Source organism: Cyprinodon tularosa, unplaced genomic scaffold (genome assembly GCF_016077235.1).
Source record: "Cyprinodon tularosa strain WSP-4 unplaced genomic scaffold, ASM1607723v1 ctg166, whole genome shotgun sequence".
Taxonomy (NCBI): Eukaryota; Metazoa; Chordata; class Actinopteri; order Cyprinodontiformes; family Cyprinodontidae; genus Cyprinodon; species Cyprinodon tularosa.
Window position 1 is genome coordinate 2,770,729 of NW_024038493.1, and position 11,772 is coordinate 2,782,500.

At 38.9% G+C, this 11,772-nt stretch overlaps 2 protein-coding genes across 20 annotated transcripts in view; both read left to right on the forward strand.

Annotated features, from left to right (window-relative positions):
- The window catches only part of LOC119780807 (microtubule-associated protein tau-like), an 86,386-nt gene extending 84,938 nt beyond the window's left edge, over positions 1–1,448 (forward strand). For all 10 annotated transcript variants that reach the window (XM_038280984.1, XM_038280987.1, XM_038280986.1 and 7 more), the window contains one exon: positions 331–1,448. In XM_038280984.1, the coding sequence (XP_038136912.1) occupies positions 331–540 (210 nt within the window). In that variant the 3' untranslated portion in view covers positions 541–1,448. The remainder of the gene's footprint in view (positions 1–330) is intronic.
- An 8,001-nt stretch (positions 1,449–9,449) lies between these two features.
- LOC119780808 (protein unc-80 homolog) overlaps positions 9,450–11,772 on the forward strand; it is a 98,581-nt gene continuing 96,258 nt past the window's right edge. For 9 of the 10 annotated variants that reach the window (XM_038280995.1, XM_038280996.1, XM_038280997.1 and 6 more), the window contains exons 1-3: positions 9,450–9,672; positions 9,903–9,951; positions 10,895–11,051. In XM_038280995.1, the coding sequence (XP_038136923.1) occupies positions 9,581–9,672; positions 9,903–9,951; positions 10,895–11,051 (298 nt within the window). In that variant the 5' untranslated portion in view covers positions 9,450–9,580. The remainder of the gene's footprint in view (positions 9,673–9,902; positions 9,952–10,894; positions 11,052–11,772) is intronic. The other variant, XM_038281001.1, reaches the window with a different exon arrangement.

Below are 11,772 nucleotides of genomic sequence, written 5' to 3' on the forward strand. Positions count from 1 at the left end.
GCGTATTTGGTTTGAATAGGATAAGGAATACATCAGGAAGTAAAGAGGGATGAAGGCTAAGATGTGATAGAGAGATAAGAAAGGAAAGAAGAAGGTATGAGATAAATTATGAGGGAAAAAGAAGTAGTAAAGATTATAAATGAGTCAGTTTTGGTTGAGGGATAAATGACATGGTGAAGGTGATGAAAGGTACTTCCCTACTCTCTTGTAGGAAGGAGGTAAAGATTATTGATAAATTCAAGATGAAGACTGAAGGACTTCAGGAAGAGGACAGCTGATACGTTAAAGGTAGACGGATGAAATGACGCATTTTTCCTTTTGACCCAACAGATCGAAAGCCACAAACTTAACTTCCGGGAAACCGCCAAAGCTCGCGTGGACCATGGCGCAGAAATCATCGTCACCCACTCCCCTGGGATTGAGAGGGGAGGCACCTCCCCTCGCCTGTCCTCCAGCGGCAGCATCAACATAATGGAGTCTCCCCAGCTGTCCACTCTGGCACAGGACGTCACCGCCGCCCTAGCCAAACAGGGTTTATGAGCTTTTTGGACGTCCCTCAGAACAAATCTGCGCCATTAGTCCATCCTGCTCACCATTGTCGCCCTCCCCCAACATCCAGTTTGGCTCATTCCACGCAACATGACCCCAATGCACATAACCTCAGCAGATGTAACTAATCGGCTGTGTTGTTCATCCGTTCAGATTTTAAAGACTGAATTCTCTGGTCTTTGAAGAAAAAAAAAAAGGGAAACCTCTTGGTTCATTCCACCACACAGATATAGACGTTTCTGTTTCGGATTCGATTGGCCGAAGTGGCTGCGATTGTTTGGAAAGCGTTTTTTACGATTGTATGATGAGTTTGGAAGACCACAACTCCTGAATTTATACGGTACTGAATGCGATTTAATGCTACTAGATAATTGTAAAGAGAAGGGGCATCTGGAGTCAAGAAGTGATCTCTATGTCATGTATTTGTTCTGACCCACTGCTGAACTACTTTAGTGGCGGGGCATAGAGATACTGCAACTTCTTGACTCCTGATCCCCCATCTTTGATTAACGTTGTCTTAAAGGATACAGATGTGTGTGAAACTTGAGGGAAAAACGCAAAAGAATGGCTGACAAATGGGCATGTCTGCTGAAACGTGACATCGGTTTGTCCGTACGTTTGTCCGTGTGTCGGGATTTTAATGTTTTCTTTTCTGCTGCATTTACTTTTTTACGTGAATGTTACTGTAGTGTTAAGGTTTTGTACTCCCGCCCCCGTGGCTGCTCTGTCTTATCGGCCTTTATAACCACGGCCGTTGTGTAAAATGTTGAGCAATGAACGGCTAGCTTTCTGGTAGTTTTTTTTTTTTCCTTAAAAGCTGCCTGTTTACGTTAATTTTTATATTTGCGCTGTAGTTTTTCAAGATCTCATAATACTGTTGTGCTGGCATGGCAAAAAAATAAATATTTGCTATTTGCTGATATCTTAAAACGTTTCAGTGCGAGAGTAAAATGGCCCGGATGAAATCAAAGCGAGGCCTGATGAAACCTTGCAATCTTTTTTTGGTTATTTTTCTAATAGACTGGGTGGTACAACGTGTTTGGATGGGTAAAAAAAACCCAGTTTGTTGAAGTTAAGTGTGAAGTATGAAGCTTTACATGAAAACATTCCTAATGGGGGGGGAGGATAACTTCTGTGTCGATTGTTGCTGGAAGCTGAAATTCAAAGGAATGGAAGTTAGAGTTTTTTTGTTTTTTTTTTTATTAAAATTAAGCTCTTTTAGCATATTTTACGTTACCTTTATGAAACCCTTTTTGTCAGAAGCCCCCTCCTCGTCCCTCCGCCAGTGTTACCCAATGCTTCCTCTCCCCCTTTCCTTCTTTGCTTGTGTAAGTGTATTTAAAGAACTGTAGATGTATGTGCACTATTTCCGATGTTTGAGATGTACTGATGACAAATTCTTCGACAAGATGATGACGGCATAAATAAAGAAAATAAAAACAGATTTACTTGAGTCGTTGGGATGTATTCAATAAAAATGTTTGATTGCTCTACACATAGATGGAAAAGGACAAGTAATTTGTTTTTGTTTTTGTGAGTCCTTATGGAACTAATTATTTTTCTGTGGAACATAATTTTTCTTTTCTTTAAATACATTTAAATTGTTTTGTTGTTTATCTTATCGTTTCTAAAATCCCAAACTGCTAGCTGTTTCCCAATTGGCTACTCTTTTATGAATTTAGTTTCATGCAGAAGCATTCATAGTCATAAATCTTTTGGATTTTTGTTTCACATACATTATATACATTCTTTAAAAAGCTCAAACTCAGTCAGACTAGATAGACACCATCTTTTTCTATTAGATATTTTGTTTTGCTACAAATTATATTATTATAAATCATTATATTATACAAGTTTAAGCAGAGGTGTCAAGTAACAAAGTAACAAATACTTTGTTACCTTAAGCAATAATTCTGGCTATCAATACTTAATTGGAGTAATTATTTTTTTAGACCATTTTTACCTCTGCTCCTTACATTTTTTTGCAATTATCTCTACTTTCTACTCATTAACTTTTAACAAGGGACTCATTAGTTTTGTTTCATTTAAACTCATTTTTGTTATCAGCTGTTATAAAAATAAAGGCCATCAAACAACTCGTTTCATCCAGTTAATTTCTTTGTGGTTAGACTTGGTAATGCACCAACTTGTTGTTTTCTACGTACTGAAATAAATAGTTTTTTAAGGATTTAAAGTTGAATTTGACACCTTTGCCATTATAAAACTAAGAAAATTAAGTATTCGGATATTATTATCCAGAATTACTTTTACTTTAAGGAGTTTTAAAGGTTTACTTCAGTAAAAAGCTTAGGTTGAGACTGATTTGTGTTTTTAAACAGTATGATTTATACCTGAGTAATACATGCAAATACTTTTGAAACCTCTGAGTTTAACATAATACAAGTTAAATTTCATTCAAAAATACTTACAAATCCCAAAGAGAAATAAAATATAATTTTACCTATCACAGGGCTTACTTTTTATGTGCAAATCATTGATGATAGTCTACTAATGATGAAAAAACACTTTTTAATAACTAAATAAACTTTATTCAATTCAGCTTATTTCTATAGCCCCAATCCACAACACAGTTTAACCACATCCTTTATTCAAAGTTTTCTATCTAATGAAAACCAGTTGATTTCATCGACTCATTGACTCGGATGCAATCCCTCACACTAAGCATGCTTGTAGCGACAGTGGAGAGGAAAAACTCAGGAGGAAACCCCCGACAGAACCTGCCGAGGCCGACTGGGGCTCAAGGAGTCAGAAGCAGACAAGAAAATACTGTATAAAAAAGGAGAAAAGAAGCAGATAGAAAAGGAAGCTGTAAACCAGCTCCACAGGTGTTGATGGCAGCAGCACAGCTGATATTTCTCTCCAGGATGGAGTCACAGCCAAACAGGAACAGACCAGATGAAGCTACTATGAGAAATAGCAGAGAGCATAACGTTAGAGATTGATCTAACAATTTCTGCAGAGCTGGAGAATAGAGATAGAATGAAGCAGAATGATGAAAAGTTGTCCCTATGTCCTATTTGATGGAGCTGATTGGTGCGACAAGGCATAAACAGAACTAAGCAGAACCACAAGGACACAGTTTAACCCAGACTATAAGCACAGGACTAACTAAAAGTTAACATTACAATAACTTGAAAGCTTAAAATAAATTCAATTCAGTTTATTTATAAAGCGCCAATTCACAACACGTCATCTGAACGTTTTCTAAGGAAAACCAGTTGATTGCATCGAATTATTGACTCCAATGCAATCCCTCACACTATGCATGATTGTAGCGACAGTGAAGAGGAAAAACTCCCTTTGAACAGGAAGAAACCTCCAGCAGAACCAGACTCAGTGTGAGCGGCCATCTGCTGAGGCCGACTGGGGTTCAAGGAGACGGAAGCAGAGATAGAAAAAGCAGCTGTAAAAGGCGACACCGTCCAGGAAACACACAACCAGGCAGACGAGCTCTGAGCCAGCTCCCATGTCAGAGGACGAAGAGAGCACATCCAGCCAGTCACAGTCAGAGAAACAGGACTATACTGTATAAATAAAGAAATACAACCAGGTAAAATAACAGAAAATACAAAGACCTGTAAAAAAAATTATAAACAACAAGAAAAGCTCTAAAAAAAAAACAGCAAACCAAATGAGAACACTTCTAAATTTGATCATAAACTTCTTTTATAAGCGATATATAACCATCTATGTTTTTACACTCGTGTTTCTCGTAATCATGACTTTACTGATATTGGCTACAAATATTTATCTCCTCCCTGCCAGTAAGTGGCGCACTTTCACTTGCTTGCTCTCACTCTGTAGATTTTGTGAGCCAATTTCTATGTTCACTATAGTTAACCTTTGGTTAGCGTTAGCTAACACAGCATTAGCTCACTTACTTGTCCAGAAGGAAAACATGGATGGCTTCTCAGCTTATTTGCTTCCTTAAATGTCTTCACACCAAGTTTTTGTTTTAGAGTCATGCCAAATATTAGTATAAATTTTGAGGAAAAAAATATGGTGTAAAAACATTTTGTATGTATTTCAACAGGTCCAACATATAAGGATATGCAATAAAGGATTTTGCACAAATAGCAATAGTAGATTAAAGTCACATGAGATGGAGCTCAGGTGTGCCAGCTCATAGGTTTTCTGTAATAGCTCTAAAAATGGGCTCACATTGCCTCCTTTTCTATATTGGGCCCTGTAGGGTTGGTTTGGGGCCACCCACACCTGCTATTAAGCATACTTTCCTCCTGAAGAAGCTTTGTTAATCCTTTATGCAGTACACAAGCATGCTCATGCATTTGTTTCCAGGGGTTTAAGGAAACACATTAATACTAAATACTAAGCTGCAGCTACTGATATATACCACCCTGATTAACATTGTGTAATCACAGTAGGTTCTGAATACGACAGACATAGAAAGGATCCCGTTGCTCTTGAAGCTTTTTCTTTTTAAATTGTCTTTGGTTGTCTGTTGTCTTCTTTTTGCTTTTATGCGCTCCGTTTTCTGTTCGTCTAATCTCATACAGGTATGGAAGCAGACTTCTGGGAGTAACTGAATATCTACGCTATTGTCTGTATTTGTTGTTTTGATTTGTTTTCTCTCTTTAGATACTATTTCATGTCTCTATCTCCCTCCTTCTCTCCCTTTAGTTTTTATTCCCCCTTTTTGATTACCCTTTCCATTTCCTTTGTATGTGATTTTACTCCCCAAGTAATGTTCAATAAAGTTTAATATACAAATAACAAGTAGAACCTTATGGAAACAGTCATACTGGTCTGCTTATAAAAAGCAAAGCTGTTGGGCTATTAGCTAACTGTGGAACATCAATTCCCAGAGCAATAACAGCTAAAAGGGACACATCTGAAAAAAGTTCAATAAAATAAAGAAAATAATAAAAATGGCTTCTTCAGAAAAAACAAACCAAAGGGTGCACATTAGTCAAGTTAATGCCATTGTATAGCCTGGCCAGTAAACTGTTGTTGACTCTGGCCTGATCTGGCCAGATCAATCACAAGGCGGCAGGTGCAGGACTCTCAGTGGCTAAAATTACCCATAATGCAGTAGCGCTTTTCTGTTAGCGAGCACAACAGAGCAATGTTGCAATGAAAATAAAGAACGTAGTAGAGAGATAAACCTTATGTCCTCAGATTTCTTAGGTAAAACTGGCAGAAATCATTCACTGGAGTTTCCTTAACAGCTTAACATGTTTCATGGACTATAAAATTACAAAAACAGTGTGTTACCTGACATTTGTAGTTACCTGATTGGTACTTACCTGGTTGGTACTCCCACTTTGGAAATCAAGCTGTACCAGCCGTTTACCAGAACGATATGCGATGTATATGTCGTATCAGTCTGGCTGGCCAAGTTAGCCAACTTACCTGACCACACTGTATCCTCCTTTTGCTTGTTTGTTTTGTTGTTTGCCTTGAATCAGGTAATTATTAAAAAGAGAAAAGGCCTTTTCTCAGCTTTATTACGGATCTTGCAAACCCTGAGCTCTGTTTTACATGACTTCAACCTTCAACCTACCTCCATTAACTTACTCTACAACTTAACTACATAATGGGTGGAGTGGTGTTTGCAGTTCAGTGCAGTAAGGGATGCTCTGATCTTTATTATATGTATATATTTATCTATATTGTAGAAACCTAACAACCTCTCCACATATGCACGGCCTAACACAGAGGAGCAACCTCCTCGGGACAAGACTCGGCGATACCTTATGAAAAAAGGACATTTTTTTCAGGACCAGAATGTTCACATTTTGGACAAAGAAGACAGGTGGTTTGAGAGGGGCATGAAGGTAGCCATCTATGTTAAGAAATAAAAACAGAGGGGGTGGATTAGTATTTCAGCTTTCAAAAACCTACAATGCAATGATAGAGTTGATTCCTTCCCACTATCTTCGCAACCCCAACCCCCATACAGAGGAACAGAACACCTCACCTGTTAGACAGGTCAACAATTCCCTCTAACAAACCCCCTTTCAGAGACATAACCAAGTATGGGGCATTGAAGGCTAACAAAGAACCCAAACGACTGGTCCACTCTATAAAGCCTCGAATTCAACGTTATTTCTGACATTCTGAATTAAAAAAGCTTCCTGGATGGGAAACAAAATGTCTTCAAACTTGGAAACAAAGTCCAGTGGATTGGATTGTTTTTTTTTACTTTTTTGGAAAAGTCTGAGGAACTATTTGAAATAACTCATATGTGTCCACTCTTTAGGTCACAAAGTTTGCGGTGTGCCTTTAAGGCTTTATATGTGAGAAGGAGGATTTTAAATTCTAATCTGGATTAAACAGGAAGCCAATGAAGAGAGGCCAAAGGAGAAGAAATATGATCTCCCTTTTTAAGGGTAGAACTATAGAAAAACAGCTTGCTTTTGATGTCAGACATTAGCCTTTAATCCTGGTCTGCACATATCTGCTGCATGTATCTGCCTCTGCTCCAGCACAGTGGATCAAATGACTGCATCGCCTCCTCAGTAACCATTAAGGCATTTACAAATTAACGCAACAACTTGTCCAAGTCACAGTTGTGAAAGAGCTTCTAAACATTTTTTCCTTATCTTCTGTCTCCTCTTTTACTGATGCCTTGGGCAACTGCCCCAATTATAAAAGCAATACACCAGCTTGAGCTTTATGACACTAATACATCTGAATAGAACTTAACAAATCATTAGTTACCTCATTAATCAAATACATTCTATATTTGCCCTAGTTAAAGAAATATAATAGCTTCTCTTCATTGGCTTCCTGTTAAATCCAGAATAGAATTTAAAATCCTCCTTCTCACATATAAAGCCTTAAATGGCCAAGCTCCATCTTATATCAGAGATCTGATTGTTCCTTTAGGTTCCTAACAGAGCACTTCGCTCTCAATCTGCAGGTTTACTAGTGGTTCCTAGAATTTCTAAAAATAGAATTGGAGGCTTTTATTATCAGGCTCCTCTCCTTTGGAACTGTTAGGATCCTCAGGCTTGCCCACCAGAGGGCGCCGAGGAACCTCTTTTGTTCTTTGTTTCTTTCTATTAGGACTGGAGTTACTGCTGGGATCTGGAGATTACCCTCTGTCTCCAGCAGAGTGCGCCGTGGGTCTCCTAGGGCTGGAGTCTTCCTGCACACCTGTTGTTAATCCTCTCATCAGGAGACCTCCCCTTTATAAGCTCCTGCCAGACCTTGCTTCCACGCTGTAGTGTTGATCTTAGTTGGTTAGCTTCCAGAGCCTCTGTTACAGATTGAATCTTGGTTGTCTCTAGTGTGAGATCAGATTCTAATCTCTCCTTTGTCTGTGCCTCACATGAAACCTGTCTCTGGTCTGAAGCTCAGGAAGAGCTGCCTCACTGGAACCCTGTCTCTGGTCTTAAGCTCTGGGAGAGCCTAATCACAGGAAACCAGTCTCAAGCCTGAAGTTCTAGGAGAGCTAACCTGCTAATCTGCCCTGGTGAGCCAACCTGAAGGTTCCTATGTGGAATCACCCTGAAGAATCCTATGTTGTTCTCTGCAATGAGCTGGAAGCTCAGATCAAGGTCTGCTATGCTAAGCCTGAAGCTAGACGCTTAGCTTCCCAGAACTCTGCTAACCAACAGTCTCCAGTCCCAGTCAAGACTTTAGTGAACCAGCTTTGAACCTGTTCCAGATCTAATCCTTTATCGTGTGTTTGTGAACCAATAAACTCTGTTGAACTTTTACCCCGTTTTCCGTGTGTGTTCTGCATTTTGGGCTTAACTCTAAGAACCCATCATGACAGGAACTAACTACCAGTTTTAGTCTGTGAGGCAGACACCCTGTAAACTTTAAAGGGTAGGCTTAAAACTTTCCTTTTTGATAAAGCTTATAGTTAGAGTGGCTCAGGTTACCCTGAGCTATCTCTATAGTTCTGCTGCTATAGGCTTAGACTACCGGAGGACATGTTGACCCCTTTTTCATCATTCTGCTTCATTCTATCTCTATTCTTCCACCCTGTAGAATCTGTTAGTTCAATCTCTAACGTTCTGCTCTCTCTGCCTTTTCTCATACTAGCTACATCTGGTCTGTTCCTGTTTGGCTGTGACTCCATCCTGGAGAGAAATATCAGCTGTGCTGTTGCCATTAACACTTTTTTTTTTTTTTTTTTTATAGATGTTGGAGGTCGGCCTGTTTTCCAGTGTAGTCCTGTTTCTCTGACTGTGACTGGCTGGATGTGCTCTCTTTATCCTCTGACATGGGAGCTGGCTCGGAGCTCATCTGCCTGGCTGTGTGTTTACTGGACGGGGCCGCCTTTTACAGCTGCTTTTTGTATCTCTGCTTCTGTCTCCTTGAACCCCAGTCGGCCTCAGCAGATGGCCGCTCACACTGAGCCTGGTTCTGCTGGAGGTTTCTTCCTGTTAAAAGGGAGTTTTTCCTCTCCACTGTCGCTACAAGCATGCTTAGTGTGAAAGATTGCTGAAGAGTCAATAAGTCGATGCAATCAACTGTTTTTTTCCTTAGATAGAAAACTAGGAATCAATTTCACTGTATGATCTGGTGAATTTTAAAGTGAATTGGCGCTATAGAAATAAACTGAATAGAATAATTCCTAGACTGTGGCTTCCACAAATTGAGGAGTCAGGCTTGTTGGTTGTTTTTCCAGGTCAGCATCCAACCTGTTGATGCTCACAGATGCATTGTTGTGAAAATGGGAATAAAGACGCACATTTCTAAGAAATCTCACTCAGACTAAGGTGAAAACATCATTCCTGCGGTAAATTAGCAGCAGCCTCTGTGCGCTGACCGAGGTGCTGAAAAAAAAAATCATATCGCTCTCTCTCTCTCTCTCTCTCTCTCTCTCTCCCCCAACCTTTATTCTTCCTCCTCCCCCGTCCGTCTGCTCTCCCTCTCTCTCTCTCTCTCCCACTCAATTTCTCCAGCCGCCGATCGACACTTGCAGCCATTTTACGCAGGGTGAACCCAATCATGTCGTGAGGGAAGCGGGGAGGAACAGGGTCTGCGTGGATCACCTGGAACTGCTGCTGCAGGGACCTATCCGAGGAAAATGGTGAAGAGGAAAAGCCTGGATGAAAATGAACCGGAATGCGGGAAGGGAGTACCATTCCCCATCCAGACCTTCCTCTGGAGGCAGACCAGGTTAGTGTCACACATAACAGGTGTTTCTTTTCTCCTTCTATTTTGTCATTGGTTGGATGAACCTGGTTTCGGATGTAAAGTGTTTTTTGTTTAATCAATAAAGGAGGTGATGTTTTGATCCAGGGCACCGCACCTGGATGAGATATTTGCATCAAAACAAAGTAGGGCAGCAGAAGCAGACCTCCCTGCTCTGTCTAATCTGATTTCCAATCATTTTAATGTCATTTCAGTGCTTTCCTGCGGCCAAAGTTGGGGAAACAGTATGAAGCCTCCTGTGTGGTGAGTCATTTCATGATGCTCTGTCTCTCTCTTCCTGGTTTTAATCTGTTTTTGCCTTAATGCACCTGCAGGTTGAGAGATTTTTACATTTAATAGATTAGATCTTCCATTTCCCTTTTTTCTAATACCCAGGAGCTGTATGGAGTGCATTTTGTTCCAATATTGTTGCAAAGAACACGTTGTAAATGGAAGTAAAAAAAAAAAAAAAACATGCGATTCAGAAATAAAACTTTGATTGAATTTTTTTCTTTCAAATTTTTTTTGAGCACCATTAAAATATATATTTTTTACTGATTTTTACTGTATCCTGATATTGACAGTTAGATTTTATAATTAGTTTTTTTTATTCAATTAAAAAAACAAACAAAAAAAAGTTTTTCATATATTTATTTGAATTTTTTTTTATTTATATATAATTTCTGTTTTCCAGGTTGAATTTTACAGATTGCATTCTTTTAAAAAAAGCATTTTACAGATCATATTCTCTCTCCTCAAAGCCCAACACTGCCTCTTGACACACACATTGACTAATACAATGTTGTTGCTAATGTTCTTTACTCCCAGAGTTGAAGAAAAAGGTATCTGTAAAATGCAATTATGAATAAATGCAATTTGTAAAACTGAATCTGAAAAACAGAAATAAAAAAAGCCCTTTTTACTTAAAAATCTGAGAAAACAGAGAAGTTGCTCTCAAAATTTTTGTATTTATTTCTGTATTGTATTTGTTTTTCAATTTTTTTCTATTTACAAAACTAGTTAGTTGCTTGGAACAATGATGGATCAAAATTCACTCCATACAATAAGAGCTTCTCTAAGCTCAAATCCATAAATATGCCTTCCTCCAGCTCCTGCCTGTCCCAAGGGCATTTCCTCTTCAGAAAGTCAAAGAAAGGCTTCTTTAGTTCCTGATTTCTTTTTTTTCTGTTTCTGGATGCCTTCCCAGTCCTTTGAGCGGGTGCTGGTGGAGAACAAGCTGCACGGTCTGTCACCAGCGCTGTCAGAGGCCATCCAGAGCATCTCCCGCTGGGAGCTGGTCCAGGCCGCCCTGCCTCACGTCCTCCACTGCACCTCCATCCTGCTGTCCAACAGGAACAAACTGGGTGAGACACGCAGAGACAATGTATTTTTTTCTGTCATTCAGAAATGTATGGAGGGAATTGTGTTCCATTCTTGTTGCAAGCAAAGAGTATATTTTGCTAATGGACATTTGAAGAAAACGCAATCCAGAAATGACACTGCAAATTGATTATTGAAAATATTTATTTGAATAAATTTTTCATTTCTCTATTTTTTCCACATATAAATGCATCTTCAGTTATCACACCTAATGAAAAACTGCAACCACAACTATGTACTATATATCTATACTATAAAAGCTACAATTGGAAAAAAGTTTTCAGTTTATGGATTGTATTTTTCTTATTTCAATTGCTAAACTGCTGAATCCCTTTGTGGCGAGCATTATAACCAGAAGTAAATATTTAAAGATTTTGGAGCAGTCAAAATGTATGAAGCATGTATATAAATACTATATATATATATTTTTTTTTTTTTTTTTGAGGAAATGTGATAGTTTTATTCTGCACCAATCAAGATGTTCGTTAGATGTAAAAATCCACAGATTTTTGAAAAATCAGTCATTTTGATAATGTTTTGCACCTATGACCTTGAATTGAGCCACAGAGGTCAATTTCACTGTTTTTTAAAGACAGAGCACCTATGGGTGTGGTGGTGGAAGCATGGGCTCACCTTAACCCAAAATAACCAAGTTGCCTCACCTTTGGTGATGCTTTCTTTTTTGCTAATAAATGTTTCTTTCTC